At 46.6% G+C, this 27,018-nt stretch overlaps 1 protein-coding gene across 2 annotated transcripts in view; it reads left to right on the top strand.

Moving 5' to 3' along the window:
* Nucleotides 1-26,548, top strand: part of NSFL1C (NSFL1 cofactor) — a 44,243-nt gene extending 17,695 nt beyond the window's left edge. Inside the window, exons 4-10 of one of the 2 annotated variants that reach the window (XM_068263821.1) lie at nt 3,851-4,013; nt 7,105-7,167; nt 12,332-12,427; nt 15,762-15,871; nt 19,239-19,376; nt 19,467-19,631; nt 26,057-26,548. In XM_068263821.1, coding sequence (XP_068119922.1) covers nt 3,851-4,013; nt 7,105-7,167; nt 12,332-12,427; nt 15,762-15,871; nt 19,239-19,376; nt 19,467-19,631; nt 26,057-26,219 — 898 coding nt within the window. In that variant the 3' untranslated portion in view covers nt 26,220-26,548. The remainder of the gene's footprint in view (nt 1-3,850; nt 4,014-7,104; nt 7,168-12,331; nt 12,428-15,761; nt 15,872-19,238; nt 19,377-19,466; nt 19,632-26,056) is intronic. The other variant, XM_068263822.1, reaches the window with a different exon arrangement.
* The last annotated feature ends 470 nt before the right edge of the window (nt 26,549-27,018 follow it).

A 27,018-nucleotide genomic window follows, 5' to 3' on the forward strand; every position in this document is an offset into this window, starting at 1 on the left:
GCGCATGCACGCTGTGGCTCACAGCGATCTTTGATTTACACCACAGTGGCTTGCAAAAGTATTCGCCCCCCTTGACGGTTTCCACATTTTGACACATTACTGCCACAAACATGAATCGATTTTATTGGCATTCCACGTGATGACCAATACAAAGTGGTGTACACGTGAGAAGTGGAACAAAAATCATACATGATTCCAAACATTTTTTACAAATCAATAACTGCAAAGTGAGGTGTGCGTAATTATTCGGCCCCCTTTGGTCTGAGTGCAGTCAGTTGCCCTTAGACATTGCCTGATGAGTGCTAATGACTAAATAGAGTGCACCTGTGTGTAATCTAATATCATTACAAATACAGCTGCTCTGTGATGGCCTCAGAGGTTGTGTAAGGCCCAGTGCACACCGAGCGGTTTTTGGAGCGATCCGCCGGCCGCATCCGCCTCTAAAAACGCTTGTCTAATGAATTGCAATGGGATGGTGCACACCGACGGTTTGCGGTTTTTGCCAAGCCGCAAACCCGCCTCCTGCTGCGCGTTTGCGGCTTTCGGAAGCGTTTCGTCCTCAATGTAAAGTATAGGAAAAACGCAAACCGCTCTGAAAAACGCTAGTTCAGAGCGGTTTGCCAGGCATTTTTGTTACAGTAGCTGTTCAGTAACAGCTTTTACTGTAACAATATGTGTAATCTGCTACACAAAAACGCACGCAAAACCGCTAGGTATGTTTAGAAAACCTCTCTAAACATACCTAGAATCGCTCTGAAATCAGCTCCCAAAACCGCTAGCGTATTGCGGATCTGCTAGCGGTTTTGGTGTGCACTGGGCCTAAGAGAATACTGGGAGCAACAACACCATGAAGTCCAAAGAACACACCAGACAGGTCAGGGATAAAGTTATTGAGCAATTTAAAGCAAGCTTAGGCTACAAAAAGATTTCCAAAGCCTTGAACATCCCACGGAGCACTGTTCAAGCTATCATTCAGAAGTGGAAGCAGTATGGCACAACTGTAAACCTACCAAGACAAGGCCGTCCACCTAAACTCATAGGCCAATCAAGGAGCGCGCTGATCAGAAATGCAGTCAAGAGGCCCATTGTGAATCTGGACAAGCTGCAGAGATCTACAGCTCAGGTGGGGGAATCGGTCCCGTATGCAAACATGTGGAAGAAGGTGCTCTGGTCAGATGAGACCAAAGTGGAACTTTTTGGCCAAAATGCAAAACGCTATGTGTGGCGGAAAAATAAGACTGCACATCACTCAGAATGCACCATCTCCACTGTCAAATATGGTGGTGGCAGCATCATGCTCTGGGGGTGCTTCTCTTCAGCAGGGACATGGAAGCTGGTCAGTTGATGGGAAGATGGATGGAGCCAAATACAGGGCAATCTTGGAAGAAAACCTTTTGGAGACTGCAAAAGACTTGAGACTGGGGCGGAAATTCACCTTCCAGCAGGACTACGACCTTAAACATAAAGCCAGGGCAAATGGAATGGTTTAAAACAACACATATCCATGTGTTAGAATGGCCAAGTCAATGTCCAGATCTAAATACAATCGAGAATCTTTGGCAAGATCTAAAAACTGCTGTTCACAAACACTGTCCATCTAATCTGGCTGAGCTGGAGCTGTTTTGCAAAGAATGGGCAAGGATTTCAGTCTCTAGATGTGCAAAGCTGGTAGAGACATACCCTAAAAGACTGGCAGCTGTAATTGCAGCAAAAGGTGGTTCTACAAAGTATTGACTCAGTGGGCTGAATAATTACACACACCCCACTTTGCAGTTATTTATTTGTAAAAAAATGTTTGGAATAATGTATGATTTTCGTTCCACTTCTCCTGTGTACACCACTTTGTATTGGTCTTTCATGTGGAATTCCAATAAAATTGATGCATGTTTGTGGCAGTAATGTGACAAAATGTGGAAAACTTCAAGGGGGCCGAATACTTTTGCAAGCCACTGTATTTGTGTGTCGCCCTTAAACTTGCATTACCCCAAGCATCGTGCGTTAAGCATGGCTTGCGGTAACATGCTTTTGCCCTTGTGTCGGCTCAGATACCTTCGGTGCACCACAATAAGTGAGAGAGACTGGCGCAGCCCTGGCCACGTGCATCCTCGATCACCCTCCCGTCGCTGGGAGCGTCCTACGCAGGCGCAGTACTCAGAAATCTAGTACTGTGACGGGAGTGTGATTGAGGACGTGCACAGCCAGGGGGCACACATGTGCAATGGCCATCATCTGGCCAGTCGGTGAAAACCGAAACTTAGCCTTTGCGAAGGATCGGTGAGTGACGGCGCAGGTGGCTGGTAGAAGCCCCATTTGAGTGAAAATCTTTTTTGGATTTAGGGTCCCTTTTAATCCTGCCTAGCGAGTGAGTCAGTCTGGTATTCTCCAGAGCGTGCGGCTCGGATTCTCTGCGCGGGGCGTGTCGGGGAGGAAGAATAGCCTTTTGTGTTCGAGGAAAGGTTTTTGTTACAGGCTGAATTGTGTGGCTGGTAGGACAGCAATAAAGAACAGTGCCTGGAATTACCTCTGTTATCCTGATACAGAGACAAGGCATGTGTAACAGATCAGGGCACGCCGATTGTTGATCTTTCCCAGGGAGAGGACAGTTCATAATAACCTGCTGGGTAGACACTTTACAATGATTCCTGAATGAGGTTCATAACCTTTAGGGCCTATTTACACTCACTGCCATTCCCCCCAGACGATTTCAGATGCACAATTGCAGCTTTATTGAGATCAATAGGCTGCATGTGGGGGGAAAAAGACACATGCTGCAGTTTTCCGCTGCGCGCATCTGAATCATAGAGAAATGTGTGTATTTAGAGAGTTTAGCCTGTCTAATTCCAACTCATATGTATGACTAACAAGTTTCATTTGATCTCTCAGCTGTGTCAGCTGGCTGCCACAGCAGAGCAGCTAATTTGTAAACACAGGGTGTTAATCCTATGTCTGCTTCCAGGAAAGCAGGAAATGGATGCACTGCAGATTTATTTCAGGATTTGTATTAGCTGTAACAAATGTTTTTCTTTAACCACTTCAAGATTCTGCGTACGCATAAGTTCGCCCCTGGATCCTGAAGCGGTTTCCATGGAAACGGCCACTCGTATGAGCGGCCGTTCCATGTCAGTTCACGGAGGGTGTCTCCGTGAACACCCTGCGAGCCTCGCAGGGTAAATGTAAACACACGGGGAAGATCTTCCCCGCTGTTTACATACATACGGTGCTGCTGCGCAACAGCGCCGTAGAGGAGATCGGCGATCCCCGGCCTCTTATTGGCCGGGGATCGCCGGCATCTGATAGGCTGAAGGCTGAAGGATTTACGTCCTGCGCAGCCCATAATGAAGAGGGGAGGGAGGGAAGGAGGCAGAGGGAGGAATAGCGCTGCGGAGTGGGGCTTTGAGGAGCCCCCCCCGCTAGGCACAGCAGCGCGGCGGCGATCGGACCCCCCCAGCAGGACATCCCCCTAGTAGGGAAAAAGGGGGGGGGGGGGAAGTCTGTTCGCCCTGCCTGCTATCTGATCTGTGCTGTGGGCTGAAGAGCCCCCGCAGCACAGATCAGCCAAACCACCCGAAACCCGGAAGTGGTTAAATATTATGCTGTTCTCTTTTACAGCAGAGAGGAAGATCTGAGTTCAGGTCCGCTTTTAAGTTTGTTAGGGAGGCCTTTAACTCCATATGTAAGTTTGTACAAAGTTAAGTTCAGTTTAACCAGAGTTTTCCATTCTTCAAACAGGACGTTTTATGTAACATAGTGAAACAGTAGTATAATAAATAATTTTGCTTTATAGATGGCTTATTCATATACACACAGGATTGTCCTGTTTTTGGCATAACTCAAGCTCTTTCTATGGCAGATTTTACGCGGGGGGATCAGAGAGGAGCGGCCAGCAGATTGTGGGACCGCCCAGGAAGAAGAGCCCCAATGAGCTGGTGGAAGACCTCTTTAAAGGTGCCAAGGAGCATGGCGCTGTTGCTGTCGACAGGACTTCTAAGAGTCCGGGGGAAACCAGCCGATCGGTGAGTCGTGAGCAAATATTGTTCTTTTGCTTTGCCAATTTTTTGGGGGAACTTCATATGTTCTTGTAAAGTTTAGTTTTTGTGGAAGCGTGTTTAAGTCAATGTGATGCAAGAAAATAAGTTCTCACATATATGATTTGGTGGGAATAGAGTTTAAAGTTTTTCACAAAATCTTTCAAATCCAAAGAGGAAAAAAATATTGAAGCTGCCATTTTCTATAATTTCAAAAACTCCAGCTGTCGTGCATGCTTGTGATTGAGTCACATGACTAAAACCAGCAGAGTGGAGACACATGATTTGCATTCTTGTTGTGGACCAGTGACTGATCCTAACAGTCATGCAAGTAGGGCGGTGTTCCCCAACCCTGTCCTCAAGGCCCACTAACAGTGCATGTTTTGTGGAAATCCACAGAGGTAGTAATCAGCTCTGCTGAGACTCTAATTACCCCACCTGTGCATGTTTATGGTTTTCTGCAAAACATGTACTGTTGGTGGGCCTTCAGGATAGGGTTGGGGGAACTCTGAATTAGGGTTTTCAAAAAGGAGTGTGCTAGAGCCACGGACAGTTGTCTAAATTTACAGCATGTGATGACATTGGTCATGAACCAACTTAAGTGAGAAGACTACGGAGGCTGCCATATTTATTTCCTTTTAAACAAAACTAGTTGCCTGACAGCCCTGCTGACCTATTTGGCTTCAGTAGTGTCTGAAGTACACCAGAAACAAGGATGCAGCTAATCTTGTCAGATCTGACAATAATGTCAGACACACCTGATCTGCTGCATGCTTGTTCAGGGTCTATGGCTAAGAGTATTATAGGCAGAGGATCAGCAGGATAGCCAGGCAACTGGTATTGTTTAAATGGAAATAAATATGGCAGCCTCCATCTACCTGTTGTTACAGTTGTCCTTTAAAGGAAGCCTAAACTGAGAAAGATATGGATTTTTCCTTTTAACCCTCCTGGCGGTCTATTAAAAACAGGCAGGGGCAGCGCAGCAGTTTTTTTTTTTTTTGTTCAATCATGTAGCGAGGGCTCGCTACATGATAGCCGCTATGCAGCTGCATCCCCCCACTGACTTCGATCGCCTCCGGCGATCTGCAATCAGGAAATCCCGTTCAAAGAACGGGATTTCCTGGAGGGCTTCCCCCGTCACCATGGCGATGGGCGGGATGACGTCATCATTAGTCCCGATCCACCCCTCAGTGCTGCCTGGCGCTGATAGGCCAGGCTGCACAAGGGGTCTGGGGGGTCGGCACGGCGAATCGGCGCGGAGCGGCGGCGATCGGCGTTCACACGCAGCTAGTAAAGTGCTAGCTGCGTGTAGCCCAAAAAAAAAAATTATACAAATCGGCCCAGCAGGGCCTGAGAAATCCTCCTGTGCGGGGTTACTGCTAGGAAGGTTAAAATAATACCAGTTGCCTGGCTCTCCTGCTAATCCTGTGTCTCTAATACTTTCTGCCACAGCCCCTGAACGAGCATGCAGATCAGGGGCTCTGACTGAAGTCAGACTGGATTAGCTGCATGCTTTTTTCAGGTGTGTGATTAAGCCATTACTGCAGCCAAATAGATCAGCAGGACTGCCAAGCAACTGGTATTGTTTAACAGGAAACATCCATATCCCTCTCAGTGTAGGTCCCCTTAAAAGCCACTTCATCATGTCAGTGACTGGGAAGTTTGTTTCCTGTAGTTTAAAGTTTACTAAAGTGACATGAGATAAACGTATACACATATAGTACTAACCCTACTAAGAAATTATCAGAAGTCCCTTTCTGTTTTCCAGTCTAGCAAGAGTTAAAGGAAACAAATAACCACCCAGGGAAAAAATTTACATACTTGCCTAATAGCAAAGGCCTTCCCGGTCCTCTGTCTCCTCGTTCCCCCACATGTGAGTCACACTTGCTTTTCTTTGGAAGTACGTTAACCCTCCTGGCAATCTATTAGAATCCGCCAGGGGGCAGCGCAGCACTGTTATTAAAAAAAATAAAAAAATGTAAATCATGTAGCGAGCCTACATGATAGGCTCGCTACATGCGTCGTGACGTCTGAGGGAGTCCCGATCCACCCCTCAGCGCTGCCAGGCACTGATTGGCCAGGCAGCCCTCGGGGTCTGGAACGTTACAGTCAGACGCTGGAACAGGAGGCCCGGCGGTGGAATGAGGGTGCAAAGAGAGGGCCGGGAAAGCTTTAAGGGATCCAGAGCCTTCCTTCTTCTTAGGTGAGTGTTACTTTTTTCTTCCCTGGGTTGTTACAGGTATCCTTTAACCAGTTGAGGACCACAGGCTTACACCCCCCTAGTGACCAGGCTATTTTTTACAATTCAGCACACTGCAGCTTTAACAGCTTGCTGCAGGGCCATACAACTTGGCACACAAATAAATTTTGCCTCCTTTTGTTGCCACCAACAGAGCTATCGCAGCTGTTAAGTTTTGTTCATTTAACTATATCTTTTATATTTCTTTTTACTTTTAAATTATTCCTCCCGCCGACAGCCAATCACAGCGATCACCTCTCATAGGCATTAGCCTATCAGAGTGATCGCTTTCTCGGAGACTCCAGGGGACAGCCAAGTGGCAGGGCTGTCCCCATTGCAGCGCTGCGGTAAACTGCCGCTTCTCCCCCCTAACAACCTGCCAGCAACTATCGCCGCTGGCAGGTAGTTTATGGAACGGAGCTCCCTCACTCAAATGGGGATGTGCGCACATTTGCGCTAATCTGCAGCTACAGGACTTAACGTAAATCGTTAGGCGGTCGGTTTGGGGTTTAAAAAAACGTATCTATGCAAAAGAGCTTGTAGACACCTTGTCAAATTCAGACTTGTTTCCCGAACAGTGAATAGAAGCCTAAACAGCTGAGTGAGAGGAGGATTCTAATGAGGTTAAACTGCAGGAAAGTTGATCATTACTTCGGTATCATTTTAAGAAAGAAAGAAAAAAGCAGTGTTGATTCTAAACAGCAGCAGTGTTGGATGCAATCTTAAAACTTAACGTTATACAACTGAAAATAAAAATGACTTTCTTCTATACTACTAATGTTCTATTTATTATCCATACTACCCATACAATTCATTATCTTAAGTTTATTTTCACTTCAGGTGCACTTTGAAGGCAACATTCAAAAGGGTGCCAGCAGTGGTTCCTTACATATTCAACATTTGGTCAGTTGTAAACTTTTTCTAGCTTTTGGTTTTTTTTTGAGGGTGTGGGAAAATAATTTTAGATCTTTTATGATTATTAAAGTGGAACTAAACTCAGACCTTCCCCTCTGCTGTAAAATATTAGCCACAGCATGGTGACCTTTATGGGGGGAAAATTCAGTACAATTCATGGAAATCCTAAAAGAAAACTGTAGTTTTACTTGGATTCACTTCTGCAGAAGGCACTGAAAGAGTTAAGCATCAGTGTTTACTCTATGGAGAGCTGCCTAGGCAAAGCTCTCCTGCAGTCTATTCACAGTTGATAAGAACTCATTAGATAGGTCCATCTGCATCAACAAACACACAGAAGTGAATTTCTTTAGTAACTAAATGTGAATAAAGACTTTTCATTGTGTGCTGTGCAAGAGTTCGGGTCTGCTTATACCAGAGTATTTTTACCATTATGTTCAGTTCAGGTTACTTCAGCCTCATTACATCACTAGTATCATGCTGTGTAGAGTAATGTTATGACTAGATGTGAAATGATCAGTCTTAAAGTCCGGCCTAAGGCAGGGATCACATTTTAGTCTGGGGAAAAGTTGGCCATACAAGAGTCACTATTTCTTTTTTTTTTGGGGGGGGGGGGGGGGGGGGGGCAATTTCAAGCAGAGAAATCCAATTGATTGATTTTTTTTTCCGCTTCATCAATAATTTTAAAAATCAAACAGATATACCTTACATGTGTGATCAATTTTTTTTCCAAATCATTCTATTTCTGTATTTTTAAATTTCTGTATCTGATTTTGCCTACACGTCCAATAGGATATTTATTTAGTTTTTTGCTTTATTTTTTCTTTCTATACATCATTATTTTTACTGAAAAAAATGGAAAATAGAATTGGCTGAATTTCGTAGGGATTTCGGTGCCAGGACCCACTAGCCTTTGCAGTTTGTGCATCATTTTACCAAGCGATTTCCTAGCAATTTTAAAGGATTGCACAGTGTTTCCACATTCCTTCGATCGCTCACAAAAGGCTACAGGCAGCACGTTTGGGATTTAACTTGCTGCAGTGGAATCGCCCTCATAGGGTTCCACTCTCCTGTCGCTTTGCCGATGGCTCAGGAATCGCTGCTTGTGGGCCCCAGCCCTGATAGGGATCTGAGGTAAAAAAAAATGTAAAAAAGTGTTGACCAGTTGAGATAAAAATGATTCAAAATTATAAAAAGGTGGAAATGGAACTGACTGCTTTAATAAAATCACGAAATTGTGAACGGGCGGAAAGCAGAGATGGTCAGTGTGATGCGGATGGTCAGATTGTATGCAAATGTCATGCAAATTGTATGCGGCTTGTAATTGGGCCAATCAAATTAACTTCCTGTTGATTTTGGTTGGCCCAATTGCATGCTGCTTAAAAATTGCATGAAATGTGCTAGCCTCTCACTGACCTTGTGTAGTGGCATGAGACGTTAAAAGGTCTGCACACATGCTGAATTGATGTTGTCCAACGGAGATCAGGATCCGATTCCTCAGGAGACCTCACTGGGCTGAGGCTGTACAGACAGGAAGTTTGCTGTGCAGCTGCCGACGTGTTCTGTTGCTATGCGGTAGGCCGAGGGCTGGCAGAACTGCATGTACGTAATGTAACAATGCGGGTTGGGCGAGCAGCGTGAACAAAGGCATTGACCGTTGTTTGGCCAACTCATTCTTCCTGGCTTATCGATTGCCAGGCTATGGTCTGGGCTTGCTGTACACATGCCGGAGGTGGAAGTTATCGACTGCCTCAGCTGACTTTAAACTTGCATGTGCACGCGCTTTACAATGAACAAGGTATCTGCTTCCTCAGGTTCAACCAATAGTCTGAAGTACAGTCAGGTACTTCCCAAAAATGACAATATGTGACCAGTAGGACACAGAATTATAAATAGTAGGCATGTGTGTCTCATGAATATATAAAGACAGACTTTATTTAAAGTCATTGGGATTCAATGCAGAAAAAAAAGCCGCATACTTATTTAAGAAGAGCGAAGGCTTTGGGTCCAATAGGGCCTTCTCTCTCTTCTCCTGGTGCCCTCGATGCAGCGCTGGCTCCCCCGTTTAAATCCCCCGTGGGGTATTTCGGAAGTCTTCAGGAGCCGAGACCTCCCGAAGACAGGCAGCTCCATACTGCGCACGTGTGAGTGCGAGAGAGGGCATGCGCAGTATGGAGCGGCCTGTCTTCGAAAGCACTCGTGTACCCGAAAGACTTCCAAAGTCCCCCACTGAGGTGGATTAGAGCTGTATTTATCCAAATTGATAGAATACTGCTTCTGGGGAGCTATCGCTGCAACAGGGACTGGGAGAGGAGCGGGAAGGCTCTAAAGGACCCAGAGCCTTCCCTCTCCTTAGGTAAGTATTTCTTTTTGTATTTTTTAATCCAGGTTCCCAATGACTTTAAATAAAAAATATATAAAAAAAGTGTGTGTGTGTGTGTGTGTGTGTGTGTGTGTGTGTGTGTGTGTGTGTGTGTGTGTGTGTGTGTGTGTGTGTGTGTGTGTGTGTGTGTGTGTGTGTGTGTGTGTGTGTGTGTGTGTGTGTGTGTGTGTGTGTGTGTGTGTGTGTGTGTGTGTGTGTGTGTGTGTGTGTGTGTGTGTGTGTCAGGGCTTTGGAGTCGATACAAACATCATGACTCTGACTCCAGGTACCCAAAAAATGCTCAGTCCTTGACTCCACAGCCCTTGCAGGTCTATGGAGTGGGTACCAAAATCATCCGACGCCTCAGTTTCGGAAACCACTGACTCAGACTCCTCCAGGATGGAAGTTTGCATCTTCTTGACAGATCTACTTCTTCACAGATGATGAATCGAACCTACAATCGATTGTTACGTTTTCCTCAGCCTAAACGATTAATCCTGTTAGTTTGGGCTGAAGGCCTGAAATTTGTACAGGTGTCCACAATATGCAGGAACACAAGCAAGAAAGTTACACCTGTCACAGTAACAGATGTGCAAGTATATGAACGGAAATTAGGACAGTGTATCTCTATTGAACATACAATGTTAATTATTAGGTGTTTAGCTGATGTGTTATCAGGGTGATGGGTCAATAAAACTAGGGATAGTAGTACCTGCAGCAAGGATTGTGGGAGAGGAGCTTAGCGGCCAATACTGTTAAAAACTGTAACTTTAAAAATCTCCCCTGGGGGGTACTCACCTGGGGTGGGGGAAGCCTCCGGATCCTATCGAGGCTTCCCCCGTTCTTCTCGGTCCCACGGCGGCGGAGATGAAGCTGCCCGAACAGCGGGGATGTAAATATTTACCTTCTTGGCTCCAGCGCAGGCGCAGTATCAGCTCTCCGCATCGTAGATGGGCGGAAATAGCCGATCACTGTCGGCCCGCTCTACTGCGCAGGCGCAAGTCTCCTGCGCAGTAGAGAATACCAGACTGAGATCGGCTATTTCCGCCTATCTCCGTGCAGAGACCCGCAACAGCGCCCCCGCTGGAGCCAGGAAAGGTAAATAAATCAGCGCTTGTCAGGCTTTTCTGGGGGAGCCAACGCTGGACTGCCTGCAGCTACAGGGGTGGGGTAGCCTCATTGGGCTTTGGGAAAAATATGGTATGTACCTGTATTAGGAAATCTGGGCCCCTCTGTGAAAAGCCAGGTCTAGTTTTGGTATCGGTACACGCATGCTTGTTAAAGGGAACCTTAACTGCCGTGGAAAAATAAATTCACTTACCTGGGGGCTTTCCCAAGCCTCCTGCAGCCGTCCTGTGCCCGCGCCGGTCCTTCGGTGCCCTCCGGTCTCCCTCCGCCGCTAAGTTTCGTTTTCGGACGACTGCCAGTCGTCCTCGGGCCACTTCCGCATTCCTCGTCGTAAACTGCAGTAAAGCGCGTCCGCATGACTCGTTTGGAGTCATACACATGACGTGTTTGGCGTCATGCGGACGCGCTTTACTGCAGTTTACGACGAGGAATGCGGAAGAGGCCCGAGGACGACTGGCAGTCGTCCGAAAACGAAACTTAGCGGCGGAGGGAGACCGGAGGGCACCGAAGGACCGGCGCAGGCACAGGACGGCTGCAGGAGGCTTGGGAAAGCCCCCAGGTAAGTGAATTTATTTTTCCACGGCAGTTAAGGTTCCCTTTAAGGGTTTGAGGCAGAGGATCAGCAGGACAGGCAGGCAATGTGCATTGTATTCATGTCAGCATCTATATTACACTTAAGGTGTGCTTTAATCGTTAAAGGATATATCAGGGAATCTAATAAAGGTTCACCTACCTGGGGCTTCTTGCAGCCTCTAGAAATCTGTAAGGTACCACTGTGCAGTTTTGCTCTGAGCCAGGCCTCCGCTTTCCCCTTCCGCAAGATCTTGACCCACGGCTGGGATGTTCTGCGCATGCGCATCTCTCGTGATCCCGCTCCCATGCATGGGGGTGCTCTGCACTTGCGCATTTCAAAAAAATGTAACTGTGCAAGCACAGAGTGCTCCCGGCGACGGGACCGCAAGTGGCGTGCCCAGGCAGAAGCTCCCGACCCAGCAGCAGGTTGAAATCTTATGGAGGGGAGAGCGGAGGCCTGGCTCAGAGCGGAACTGCACAGTGGGACCTAATGGACTTCCGGGGGCTGGAGGAAGCCCCAGGTGAGGGAAACTTTATTTTTCAGGTTCCCAGAAGTTCACCTAAACTGAGAGCGATATGGAGGCTGCATGGCTGTCCTGCTGAGCCTCTAATACTTTCAGCCATAGCCCCTGAACAAGCATGCTGATCAGATGTTTCTCACTTAAGTCTGACTGGATTAGCTGCATGGTGGGTTCTGGTGTGTGGTTCAGACACTACTGCAGCCAAAGAGATCACCCACATAAAGTACACATGAACTGAAAGAAATATGGAAGCTGCCATTTTTATTTGTTTACACCATGCAGATTGCTTGGCTGTGCTGCTGATCCTCTGCCTCTAATACCAATAGCCATTGACCCTGAACAAGCATGCAGCAGATCAGATGTTTCTGACTGAAGTGTGACTGGATTAGTTGCATGCTTGTTTCAGGTGTGTGATTCAGACACTACTGATGGCAGAAAGATCAGGACTGCCAGGCAACTAACATAGTTTAATTTTTCTATAGATTCTAGTTTGCTATTTTTTTTTTCTCTTCAGTTTTTTATTTCAAGCCCACCTTCATCCTAACCTGCTGCCTTTTGTTCTTTGTTGCAGCCTTTTGCTGGAGGTGGATATCGGCTGGGGGCTGCCCCTGAGGAGGAGTCTGCTTATGTGGTGGCAGCGCGTAAGCAGCAGCAGCAAGGCCAGGATGTAAGTATGCCCTGACATTAGTGGGCTGATGGGGCTTCTCCTGTATAGTCCTCACCATATGGTGCTTTGTTATTCATTCACAAAACATGCAAACAAAGCTCCTATATGTCACCAAGGCACTTTATAGTAGGTCCGCAGTCTCAGAGCACATAAAATAACTCGAGGACAGCACTTAGATGTAAAAGATAGCATTTAATGAATAAGTAGGGACAGAATGATGGTCAAATGTCCAGGGCCCATATGCAATTCACTTTTTCACCTGAGTTTTCTTTTAGGTGATATTTTTACAACGTGTAAATAAAATACCTTTTACATCACCAGCAACCAAACCAATACATAAATGCATACAAAATGAACAAGTACTGTCAAAAATAATTTTGACAGTACTTTTTCACCTATGTTTTGGTACTGTTTCCATTGCAAAGTGCTAAAAAGTTAAATTGAAGATTAATAATTATCTACTAGGAGAAAAAGTGAATATTGCATATGACCCCAGATGTCTTTCAGCTCGATCAGATAGGTTCACATATAGTCCTGAGGGGCCCTACATGCTCTGATTGGCATCTCAGGTTCAGGGGACCTGGGCAGAGTGTGCTATCAAAAAAAACCAGCCCCATCATGAACCTAGTGCTATAGGGTGTAGGCTCCCTTTTATACCCATACAGACAAAGACACCGTGCCAGCCAATCCTAAGTGGTCTTCAGACATCTTTCAGAATAATTTATTCTGCCAAGTACAATGGAGGTTGTACCAGGAAATGTTTTTGGCACTGTGTGTAACCAACCCCCCCAGATCCGTAATGTGTGTGCCGTGTGTACTTGGCTCACCTGAGCTCTGGTTCTCTCCTCCGATGTCCTGTGTCCTCTCTTAATTGCTGCTAAGGGTGTCTGTGCATGTGACTCTGCCTTATGTACCGACTGTTATGTACATGCAGCATAGTCACGGGAGACAGGCATCCCAGTAGCAAAGGAGAAAGGCACAGGGGGGGGGTGCACTGGCGGACAGGTGAGCCAAAATGATGGTACATTGCAATACTCCCCACAGGTCTGGGAAGGAGGGTGGGGGGGGGGGGTAACACTTTACATGGGGGAGACATGAGGGCCCGGTAGGCAGAAGCAGCTGCACAGATTTCCAATAAATTTTATATTTTCAAATCTGCTGCCCCATCTGCCTTTTAGGGTCCTTCAACACTGTGCTTGTTGTGTTACAATGACACTGCAGTGGTGCCGAAAAGTTGCACCGTGTGTTAAATTGCGATGCAACTAAACAGTGGAACATACAGGACAATAAAGTATGCTTCACTGCTGCAGTAAACACACACTTTGGTCCAGTAAACACATAGCATGCTGTGCATTACCCGGCGGGACCTGCAGCACCTTTACCCAATAAGAACGTACCATAGAAATCTCATTGCATTGTCCATTTATAACAGAACACTACAGATCCAGTGTGGCAGGACCCTCAGGCAGGGATCACACTTGTCTTTCAGTTTTCTATACTTCAGAAAACTGAAAGACAAGTGTGAACCCTGCCTTACAGCAGCTAAAGTCATTCATACAGAAAACTGACAAAATGCACAAGATGTCAGGTTTTTTTTTTCTGTGCGCAAAATCTGCATTCAAGTGTGACCTAGCCCTTTGATTAACATGAGTTCTCAGTTGAAAGCAGTTTTTCTGTGCAGATATCGTGCACGAAAGCCGACAAGTGTGACCCCTGCCTCAGTGCCAAAATGATTCAGGTGTATAAACTTGTTTGTGTTGGGGGTTTGATAATGAAAGTGATTTTAAACTCTGACAAAATATTCAGTGCAGTGTTTCAGTTCAGGACTCATTAGCAGAAGTTTCTGCACAGTCAGAGAATGTTTACTTAATTGTGTCAAGTGAAGATAAAATAACATCTGTGCTCTGCATTAACCTCATCAAGAGTTAAGCCTTGTACACATTTTCAATTATGATTGGCCAGTCACTGACCTATTTACCACCTCCATGTAGTATGTGGGTCGACAGATATTGAATACTTGAGCAGATTGCGCAGGTAACCTCTTATACTACGGTGGTGATAAAATTGGTCTGTGATTGACCAATCCTAATTTAAAGTCTGTACCAGGTTTAATTTCACAGCGGGACCCGTCAGCACTAGAGTGCAAGGTGTTTCAGCTTAAATGCAGATTGTAGGAAGCTTGCAGCTAGACCAATCAAAGGCACTCCTGTCCTGGCCCTTTTCCAAGCTTCACACTGTTGCATTACATTTGCATGCAAGCCAGAATTATTTGAATCTCATTGACACTCTATTCAGCATCAGCCCCGGTGTCTTACAGTGGAGCTGCAGAGAGGAAGTGCCTCACTGACCAGGTGTACCACCAGGATCTGTGTAGAGCAGGGGTGCCCATTAGGTAGATCGCAAACTACTGGTAGATCGTGAAGGACTAATTTGTAGATCCTGACCCCACTACATTTTCCATTCTGTATATACAAGTGTGCTCCTAAACTTTTACATAGGTAGCTCATTTTGACTTGCTAATTTTTCGAAAAGCCAAAAAAGTGTAGTGTAGAGGAAATGCTGAAAACAGAAAAAAAATCCACTTTGGATATAGGAAAAAAAAATCTGTGGGAGAAAACATTAGAGAACCTGAGATGGATGGAAATAATTTTTTTTTCCTTTTTATATACATACCTGGGGTTTCCTCCAGCCCCCTCCAGGATTGCTGCCCCCTCGCTGTCCTCCTCCACTTCCTGAATCTTCTCAAATTGGCCACGGAAAGTCCTCCAGTCCTTGCCGCACTGCGCGGTATGGCCATGCACGCTCACATGACTGGAAGCATTCTGTACTTGCATAGTATTACTGCGCAGAACACTCCTGGGTGCACGAGTGCGATGGATTGTGCGCGGCCAGACTGCACCTGCTGGCCCCAACTGGAGGCCTTTTCAGGGTCAGTTTCAGAAGATCCAGGAGTCGGAGGAGGACGGATGTGGGAGTGACAAGCCTGGAGGGGGCTGGAGGAAGCCCCAGGTATATATACATTTTCCCCCCCACCCCATCTTGGGTACACTTTCAGGCATAAAAACAAAAGGCCCGTCTGCGGAAGCACTCCAAGGGCTCCCGGAGGCGGAAAATTTGCACTGGGGCCAGTGCTGGAACCCAAATACTGAGAGAGGACAGGGAAGGCTTTATGAGATCCAGAGCCTCCATCTCCATAAAGGCGTATCTGAATTTTTACAATTTCTCAGCCTAGTTTCCCCACTCCTTTTTTGTGAGTGTGCAGTATAAAAATTAATAAATCTAAGTTGTAAGGCATGGAGCCCCTGTAATAACATTGTGAGCCCTTGATTTGCAGGTCCATGTGGTGCTGAAGCTCTGGAAGAATGGATTCAGCCTGGACGAGGGAGAGCTGCGCAGTTACCAGGATCCCAGCAACGCACAGTTCCTGGAATCCATACGCAGAGGGTAAGGGCCTACCACCTAATATTCCTGTCATACGCAGAGGGTAAGGGCCTACCACCTAATATTACTGCCATACGCAGAGGGTAAGGGCCTACCACCTAATATTCCTGTCATACGCAGAGGGTAAGGGCCTACCACCTAATATTACTGCCATACGCAGAGGGTAAGGGCCTACCACCTAATATTCCTGTCATACGCAGAGGGTAAGGGCCTACCACCTAATATTCCTGTCATACGCAGAGGGTAAGGGCCTACCACCTAATATTCCTGTCCTACGCAGAGGGTAAGGGCCTACCACCTAATATTCCTGTCCTACGCAGAGGGTAAGGGCCTACCACCTAATATTCCTGTCATACGCAGAGGGTAAGGGCCTACCACCTAATATTACTGTCCTACGCAGAGGGTAAGGGCCTACCACCTAATATTCCTGTCATACGCAGAGGGTAAGGGCCTACCACCTCATATTACTGTCATACGCAGAGGGTAAGGGCCTACCACCTCATATTACTGTCATACGCAGAGGGTAAGGGCCTACCACCTCATATTACTGTCATACGCAGAGGGTAAGGGCCTACCACCTCATATTACTGTCATACGCAGAGGGTAAGGGCCTACCACCTAATATTACTGCCATACGCAGAGGGTAAGGGCCTACCACCTAATATTACTGCCATACGCAGAGGGTAAGGGCCTACCACCTAATATTACTGTCATACGCAGAGGGTAAGGGCCTACCACCTAATATTACTGTCATACGCAGAGGGTAAGGGCCTACCACCTAATATTACTGCCATACGCAGAGGGTAAGGGCCTACCACCTAATATTCCTGTCATACGCAGAGGGTAAGGGCCTACCACCTAATATTACTGTCCTACGCAGAGGGTAAGGGCCTACCACCTAATATTCCTGTCATACACAGAGGGTAAGGGCCTACCACCTAATATTACTGTCCTACGCAGAGGGTAAGGGCCTACCACCTCATATTACTGTCATACGCAGAGGGTAAGGGCCTACCACCTAATATTCCTGTCATACGCAGAGGGTAAGGGCCTACCACCTAATATTCCTGTCATACGCAGAGGGTAAGGGCCTACCACCTAATATTCCTGTCATACGCAGAGGGTAAGGGCCTACCACCTAATATTACTGTCATATGCTGAGGGTAAGGGCCTACCACCTAATATTACTGTCCTACGCAGAGGGTAAGGGCCTACCACCTAATATTCCTGTCATACACAGAGGGTAAGGGCCTACCACCTAATATTACTGTCCTACGCAGAGGGTAAGGGCCTACCACCTCATATTACTGTCATACGCAGAGGGTAAGGGCCTACCACCTCATATTACTGTCATACGCAGAGGGTAAGGGCCTACCGCCTAATATTCCTGTCATACGCAGAGGGTAAGGGCCTACCACCTAATATTCCTGTCATACGCAGAGGGTAAGGGCCTACCACCTAATATTACTGCCATACGCAGAGGGTAAGGGCCTACCACCTAATATTACTGTCATATGCTGAGGGTAAGGGCCTACCACCTAATATTACTGTCATACGCAGAGGGTAAGGGGTAAATGATTTTACATGCATTTTTACGTGCATTTTACTCTCGGAGAAATGTACATTCTATATGTATGCATTTTAGATTTTACACTTTCATGGAAGTAGTCCTCTAAAGGGCATCTGTAGTCAGCATAAAAAAGAAAAAAAACAGAAGCTTACCTCAATAGGGGGAAGCCTATGGATAGTTAGGGTCCATTCACATTCAGTAACTTTATGGCAGTGATCTCACTGGTGCCGATCGTGGGCGTTTTGCGATTAGCGGCAATTGCAATCGCGGTCGCTTATCAAACACAGATTTGTACAGTAATTTTACCGTGATTGTGCAGTAAAATCACCCACGCAAAACCTTTTTCAAGTGTGAATGGGCCCTAAAAGTTTACCTGATCTTGCTACGCCCCTCCTGCTCTGTATTGGGACCCTCTACACAATTTTCGATGGAGTGGGGCCGCGCTCCCCTCTCTGTATGAGCGCAGGCGTGAAAGTATGGATGGCACCTGCGCAGTAGCATGAAGATGCTTGTGCACTGCTTTTTTTTTCTCCATGCGCGAATGCCTCCATGCTACTGCGCAGGCGTGATCCCACTGGTGGCTGTGCGGTGCGGTCTTACTCATGCATGGAGGAGACTACAGCCGTGAAAATGAAGTAGACTGGGTAGCAAATTATTTTCAATCTGTGAAAATATGGGAAATGTAACGTATAGCGGAGAGCCACTACTGCGCCTGCAGGTAAAAATTGAAGGAGATAATTCCCAGCCAATATCCTTGTTCGCTGTGTTTTCGAGGGAGAGAGCGATGGATCCCTGAGGTTTAGATGGATGGTAGGACTGGCTTTTACCTTGCAGGGAGCACTAGAGGTTTATCCTCAGTGTTTACTGTATGAGGAGAGTGATGCTCCTGCAGTCTATTCACAGCTACTCAGACCTAATTCGATACTTGTATCAAGGTAAAGGAACACAGAAAACAGCACTGGATTTCTTTAGCAACTATAAAAATGCAGAGCAGCAGCAGCTAAAGCAGATCGAATTCTGGGATGCATAAAACGTCACTTGTGAGGCCAAATCTGAAATATGGAATACAGTTCAGGGCACCTCACTATAGAAAAGACATTGACCTTCTGGAACGAGTACAAAGACTGGCAACTAAATTTAATCAGAGGGATGGAAGATCTCGCTTACCAAGAAAGGTTGGACCGACTGGGCTTATTTAGCTTGGAAAAAAGGTGATTTGAGAGGTGACCTGATTAACATACATAAATACATCAGAGGACAATACAAAATCTTGACAGGTGAGCTTTTTTTTCTTAGGGTTGTACAACGGACAAGGGGACATGATCTGTGTATGGAGGAAAAATAGTTTTTGCCATCTATTTAGAAAGGGGTCCTTCACAGTGAGAGTGGTTAAAATCTGGAATATCTTACCTCAGGAAGTAGTTATGGCGAACTATGTATCTTCATTTAGAGGGCTTTGATGTTTTCCTTGCCTTGAAGGGCATCCACGGCTATAATTTTTAGTTAATTTGCGGGAGAGTTGATCCAGGGATTTATCTGACTGCCATTTAGAGTCAGGAAGAATTTTCCACTTTAAGGCTAATTGGCCAAGGCCTTATAAGGTTCTTCACCTTTCCCTGGATCAACAGGCATATGTGCGGGTTCAAGATGGTGGGGTTTTTTTTGGGTTGGTTTTTTCCTGCTGAACTTGCCGGATGTCTTTTTTTCAACCGAACTATGTAACTATATGTTGAGTAAAGACTTTCCGATGTGTGCTGTGCAAGAGTTAGGCTCCGCATTAACCAGAACTTTTTTGTACAGGGAGATCCCAGCAGAACTGCGCAGACTCGCCCAGGGTGGTCAGGTCAACCTGGACATGGAGGACCACCGCGACGAGGACTTTGTGAAACCCAAAATGTCTTTCAAAGCCTTCACTGGCGAGGGCCAGAAACTGGGCAGGTAGGCCTAAGAAGGACTTCACACAATCTGACAAACAATACATTCCCAGTTTTCTCCAACACTTTTTGTTTTTCACGTTTTCCCCTCCAGCACGGCTCCTAATGTCCTGAGCATTGGCTCGCCTTCCCAACAAGCAGAAAACGAGGCCAGAGCCAGCTCCTCCATCTCACTGGACGAGTCCGAGCCCATCACAAACATTCAGATCCGACTGGCAGACGGCGGGAAGCTGGTACAGAAGTTTAATCACAATCACAGGTATGCACTGTCGATGTGGGAGGAAAGGTAGATTTGGCGTTAATATGGTTGAGGTGAGCCAGCGAGAAAGTCCAATAAGAACAGTTCTCCAATCACAGCACCCTCTACAACTGAAGCATTCTAATTGGCCAAATAGTATGGGCATATTACTACAACCTATCTGAAACCTTCTCGCTGACTCACCTCAACCATACTAGCTCTGTACATTTTACTGGAGGGCCATACACAATACAAGACCTAACAAAGCTTTTATAATGTTTTAAAATGGAACTATACTTGAATATTGGGAAAGCCGCCGTTACATGTATATATGTATATATCTATCTAATCTCTATCCTGGATGGGTACAGTGTAATTTAACACATACAACTAGAGGGGGCATGTAGTGGGACGTGATTTAGAGCTGAGGGAGACAGTGAGTTCAGATAGTGGTGAGAACACAGTTGAAGGACCACTATTGCGAAAATTTTTAAAATGTAAAATACATATAAACATATACAAAGTAGGTTTCTTACAGAGTAAAAGGAGCCACAAATTACTTTTCTCCTATGTTGCTGTCACTCACAGTAAGTAGTAGAAATCTGACAGAACCAACAGGTTTTGGGCTAGTCCATCTCTCCATAGGGGATTCTCAGCAAGGCTTTTATTCTTTATAAAGACACTCCCTGAGGGCTGGTGCACACCAAGCGATTTTGGTAGCGTTTTCAAAACCTCTGCCGCCTGTGAAAACGCTTGGCAAATGTATCTCAATGGGATGGCGCACACCAGCGGTTTGAGGTTTTTAGTACAACGCAAACATGGCTCCTGCAGCATTTTTGCGGTTTGCAGATGCATTTCTGCTTCAATGTAAAGTATAGGAAAAGCTCAAACCACTCTGAAAAACAGCAGATCAGAGCGGTTTTCCAGGCGTTTTTGGTACAGAAGCTGTTCAGTAACAGCTTTACTGTAACAATATTTGAAATCTGCTCCAGAAAAAAGCCCCAAAAAACGCTGGGCATGTTTAGAAAAATCTCTCTAAACATGCAAGATGCTGACCAGCCTCCCTGCTCACCGTACACTTTTTTGGCAGTTGGATGGAGCAACTGCCATTCAATAAGTGCATTTTAAAAATGGAGAAATCCCTGTGAACTCCTCGTTAGATGTACAGCAGAAGGTAAAGAGGTGCCCAATGTACATAAAACAATTTAAAATCAATAAAATGAAAAAAATTGAGGTGGCTTACCTCATAGACAAACTCACTTTAACCTTTTCGGGACCACGTGCATTAGATTCTACGCCGCACTTGTGGCTGTTCTAGCCTGATGCGGCGTAGAATCTACGCCGGCCCGCAATTTCCGCTCCCGATGCGATCGTGCGCACCTGGAGGGGGAGATTAAGCTGTCATATGACAGCGACATCTCCCCCGAGTGATCAGCAGCCATCGCGTATGGCTGCTGATCACGTGATCACTACGATCGCCGTCGGATCGTAGTGATCAGTTTGACAGCTGCGGCGGCAGGGGGGTAAAGAAGAGGATCCACTCACCTCCCTGCCGTTCCTGCGACGATCGGCGCCCCCCTCCGCTCTGGCCTGCATCTCCTCTCCGTCTGACGTCAGCGCCGGGTCCCGGCTTGATGACGTCATCAAGCCGCGACCCGGAACTCATCGTCAGACAGAACGGAGATGCCGGCCAGAGAAGAGGGTCCCGTGCGGCTCATCGCTGGAGCCTGGAAGGTAAGTGAAGGCTGCTGGCAGAAGGGGGGGCCCAGGCCACCATGGGGGGGACACAAAACCAGCCAGCCACAGACGGGATCCGGCCGCCTGACCCTCCCCAAAACGCGCGCACCCCCTTCCCGCGCAAAATGCCTGGTCCTTAAGGGGGGGTAGGTGGCCGGTCCCAAAAAGGTTAAGTAAGGAAGTTTATTAGAATGTTAAGCACAGGCAACGTGTTTCGTGGGTCCATGCCCACTTCCTCAGGCCAATTAAAAGTGCCTACAGATGGCAAAGAGAGGCGCTCAGTGCTCCATGTATACACACATAATAACATTATAAAATGCAAAGTACCATCACAAGCACAATATACTATTTAAAAATTATTATAAACATTAATAGAGTCATACATAATAATATACCAGAGGTTAATCAATTATATAGTAGTAAAGTGCATAAATAGCAGTTGCTGGCTGTCATGTAGCCAGAGATGTATATCACAGTAAGTGACAAATAAGGTCCGTACACACGCCGGACTTTAGGCAACGACGGGTCCGTCGTTGCCTCCCGCTGGGTGGGCGTGCCAGCGACAGTCCGGCGTGTGTACGCTCTGTCGTCAGACTGATACGGCTGTTTCTGAGCGATCCGCCGGGCAACCTGTTATAAGAGGGCGCTTGTGGGTATCAGTCTGACGCCGGACTTTAGGCAACGACGGGTCCGTCGTTGCCTCCCGCTGGGTGGGCGTGCCAGCGACAGTCCGGCGTGTGTACGCTCTGTCGTCAGACTGATACGGCTGTTTCTGAGCGATCCGCCGGGCAACCTGTTATAAGAGGGCGCTTGTGGGTATCAGTCTGACGCCGGACTTTAGGCAACGACGGGTCCGTCGTTGCCTCCCGCTGGGTGGGCGTGCCAGCGACAGTCCGGCGTGTGTACGCTCTGTCGTCAGACTGATACGGCTGTTTCTGAGTGATCCGCCGGGCAACCTGTTATAAGAGGGCGCTTGTGGGTATCAGTCTGACGCCGGACTTTAGGCAACGACGGGTCCGTCGTTGCCTCCCGCTGGGTGGGCGTGCCAGCGACAGTCCGGCGTGTGTACGCTCTGTCGTCAGACTGATACGGCTGTTTCTGAGCGATCCGCCGGGCAACCTGTTATAAGAGGGCGCTTGTGGGTATCAGTCTGACGCCGGACTTTAGGCAACGACGGGTCCGTCGTTGCCTCCCGCTGGGTGGGCGTGCCAGCGACAGTCCGGCGTGTGTACGCTCTGTCGTCAGACTGATACGGCTGTTTCTGAGTGATCCGCCGGGCAACCTGTTATAAGAGGGCGCTTGTGGGTATCAGTCTGACGCCGGACTTTAGGCAACGACGGGTCCGTCGTTGCCTCCCGCTGGGTGGGCGTGCCAGCGACAGTCCGGCGTGTGTACGCTCTGTCGTCAGACTGATACGGCTGTTTCTGAGTGATCCGCCGGGCGGATCGCTCAGAAACAGCCGTATCAGTCTGACGACAGAGCGTACACACGCCGGACTGTCGCTGGCACGCCCACCCAGCGGGAGGCAACGACGGACCCGTCGTTGCCTAAAGTCCGTCGTGTGTACGGACCTATATATTGCGTAGCAAACTGATACACCAGTGAACCATCAGCTGTATCTACAGATGTGGTTTCTTATATAAAAATATTGTGCTGTATAAACTTAAAATCATTTATGTCGCTGTACCTTTAAGTTTGTATATTTGCTAAATTGCTACGTTCAATCTATATATCAGATTAATCATAAAAACACCCATGAATATGTCAATTTTGAGAGCTAAATCAGCTACCCCTACCCCCACTGGAGTGTAATATAGGGTAGGAGGATTCGCATAAAGCAGTGCTGAAAGGTAGTATAAGCATTGTAATATGATATAACACAATATAAAGCCTAGCACTATGGTATAAGATAGGAGCACAAACTGTGTTGTAGAGCACTGTAATCATAGGAGCATAATATTGCAAGCTATAGGGGGAATGAGTTATAGAGTGTGTCAAAAAGCACTGTAAGAGTAACTATATCTAGTGACAGGCAGGATTAAAACTATAAGGAAAACAGGAACACTAGTTGTCAAAAAGCGCTAGTAGTGCTGTGGATACAGATAGCAAATGAACTGACAAGCAACCTGTTATAAGAGGGCGCTTGTGGGTATCGGCATCTAGTGACAGACATAAATGTTGCTAGTGGTTGTGGTAAGAAGCATAAGTAGTGCTGGGATGCGCTGTGAGCATTCCATCCAGTGGGGGGGGGGGGGGGGGAAATATATTCACTTACCGCAGTAGTCTATGCCGGTGCGGAGAAAACGCAGGAGATAAAGTGAATTGCATATGACCCTCCTAGTCTTGAAGGTTTATGGGCCATAAACAATGTGAAATAAACGGGTGCCAAAAATACAAGCAGTATGTTGTGCTAAACTGAACTGCGTGATCTGGTTTGCATGTATTCCTGTATTGTCTTATATTGCATATATTCAGCAGTAATGCGCTGGGAGACCTCTCGGGAGCTCACTCCAACTGAATTATGATTGCAAATTCTTTCTGTTTTAAAGAGAACCCGAGGTGGGATTTAATTATGTTAGTGGGGCACAGAGGCTGGTTGTGCACACTAACACCAGCCTCCGTTGCCCCATGGTGTGCCTCCAGGACTCCTCTGCGCGCCGCTATACCCCCCGCAGTGCTAGCGACACACAGCGTGTCGCCAGCACAATGTTTACCTATGCGCTGTCAGCGCCGCTCCCCCTCCTCCTCCGTATCGGCGCTACCCGCCCGCGTCCCTTCCCTCCCGCTGATTGGAGGGAAGGGACGCGGGCGGGTAGCGCCGATACGGAGGAGGCGGGGGAGCGGCGCTAACAGACAGCGCATAGGTTAACATTGTGCTGGCGACACGCTGTGTGTCGCTAGCACTGCGGGGGGTATAGCGGCGCGCAGGGGGGTCCTGGAGGCACACCATGGGGCAATGGAGGCTGGTCTTAGTGTGCACAACCAGCCTCTGTGCCCCACTAACCTAATTAAATCCCACCTCGGGTTCTCTTTTTAAGAAAACAAACTTTTGTTTTTAAAAGTGGAATTACACTTTTTAAATGTATAACATTTATTATATTTATGTATTTATTGTATTTATAAAGGTCCAACATATTACGCAGCGTTGGTCATTGGTTAAGGTTACAGACAATATTTAGTGGTGACATACAGCAATATGACAATACAAGAAAGACCAGATCATGCAGCACAGTATGAGTACAAGATGATGCTTAGTCAGTCACTGGAGGGGAGCATGGAGATTAGGCAAGTCAAGTTCACTAAAGAGCTCACTCAGATCCATATGGGTGTATGGTAACGGCGGTGCGTGAACAGGTAGGAGACACAAGGACTCTGCCCAAAGTTTTACCATCTAGAGTGAGAGGTAGTGACACGAAAGGTAGGAGACTAGAGTTCAGCTGCGGGTTTAGCGCACTAGTGAGGGGGGGGGAGGGCAGAGTGAAAAGGTAAATTTTAAGGGCTGCTTTTGTAGTAAATGGCAGAGGGTACCAGAGGTCCTTGTTTTGTTAAATGAATGAAATGTCTTACTGTAATTGTTCTCGGCACAGGCTTTTCCCACTTGAGTTAAAAACTAAATTAAATGTGTGTAAATGACATTTTTTATCCCTTCTGTAGCATTCCTGCAGTTTGAAAATCCAGATATTAGTCTTTCCCAAGATGAGGCCCTGCAACTCTTGCAATGTTACCCGTTTCTAGTGTAGTGTGCCATATCTCTAATGCAGCAGGTGGCGCTGTTATCAATTTAACATGGGTATGTGTTCTTTCTGCAAACAATCACCATCTCGTGTCTGTTGCCTCAGGGCTATTTTCCATGTGCGTTTTGCGATCCATTCGCAAACCGCTAAGTACACTTTAATGCAAACTGCACATAGATGTTTCCATTAGTGCGCTTCATTTATGATGTGGTTTTTCCCCGACCACTATGCAACTATTTTTTTCCCACTGTAAAAATATTTTCCCACCAGTTTTTTCTTTCTTTTTTTTTTTTTGCTCATGTTGCTAATCGCAAATGCACAGCAATCATGCCTTTGCAGCTGACGGTGGTGAAATTGTCGCAGTCGTAGTGCGATATCTGGGATCAAATCGCAGTGCGATTGTTTCTCACTTGAAAGCAGACCTCGGACATCTTCTGGACCACCCGCTGTAAAACTCAGTGCATATATCAGAGGCTGAAGATTTCCATCTTGGTTAGCTTTGAATGAAGCTAATCCTGACATCATTTCCTCCCTCACTCTGTTTTTTTCTTCTCTTGCTAATTGTGTCCTGTTACAGCTCTGTTACACAAACAGTAAGTTATAAATGGGGATTATCAATCAGATGCAAATATTTCCGTGTTCATGCAGATTCATGTAAATATTTATGCAAATATATGCAGCTTCAGAATGGACCAATCCGTTTAAACCTTGGTGGAACTTGATTGGTCCATTTTCAAGCTTCATATATTTGCCTAAATATTTACATAAATCTGCATGAACACGGAAATATTTGCATCCAATTGATCATCCCTAGTTATAAACACTCTCCTAGGTCAGCAGGCGGACTCATTCTACCCAGACGAGTCTGGCGGTAACGGGGGAAGCAGGTTATTTGCATTACAGCTCGCAGTCATGTGATAATCTTATGGGTCAACCTAAAGTGACTAATGCTAAGGTTATTTTCTTCCCTTGCAGGATCCGCGACATTCGCATGTTCATCAGCAGCGCCCGTCCAGCCATGGCCGCCACCCCCTTCGTGTTAATGACTACTTTCCCGAACAAAGAGCTGACGGATGAAAATCAGACACTGAAAGAAGCCAACCTCCTAAACGCTGTCATCGTGCAGCGGTTAAAATGACACCACCTCCCGACTCCCCGCCTCCCTCAGTCCCGCCCACCGCGCTCCCCCCCGCTGGTGCCATGGAGTCATTCTGTCGTGTAGTCCCGGGACCTCCGTGCTTTTCAGGCGGACTTCTATCTAGACATAAAATTTGCAGCATTTGTTATAAGCGTTGGACTTTAAATGATAAACAGGGAAAAAACTAAACGCCCAACTGCTGTGTTAATACTTATGTGCAAGCAATAAGTTATTGCATTCCTTGAAACGATTGGCATTGTTGGGTTTATGAAGCCCCGGGTTTCTAAAAGACGAGTATTGCTTAATCTGGAATTAAAAAATTAAATATGTTTGACTTTTCTTTTAATATATGCGGTGGTCATCAGTCTGCTGTCTGAAATGGTTAGCGGACAGAGGAAGAGAGGACTGTCCAAGTGTTGGTTAAAGCGGATCCGAGATGGAAAACTAACTATAACAAGTAACTTGTCTATATATCTTATCTAAAGTTCACATAGTTTACACAGCAAATCTAGCTGCAAACCGCTTTAATAGAATATGATTATTTCTTCCTGTGATACTATGACAGCAGCAATGTTGTTTGTAAACATTACACAGAGGCAGGCTTATCTGCATCTTGAGCAAAAAAACCTAATCCCTCCCTCCTCCCCTCTACCTCTGAAATCTCTGGCTAGTAATACCTCTCCCTCCTCCTGCCCAGACTGAGCTCCCATGAGCCCTTGCTACTGTCTGATAGTGCCTTGGCTCTCTGAAAAGCTGTGGGCGTGGCTTGTTTAGTTTATAGGGAATTAGAGTATTAAAA

The sequence above is a fragment of the Hyperolius riggenbachi genome, chromosome 12 (assembly GCF_040937935.1).
Source record: "Hyperolius riggenbachi isolate aHypRig1 chromosome 12, aHypRig1.pri, whole genome shotgun sequence".
Taxonomy (NCBI): domain Eukaryota; kingdom Metazoa; phylum Chordata; class Amphibia; order Anura; family Hyperoliidae; genus Hyperolius; species Hyperolius riggenbachi.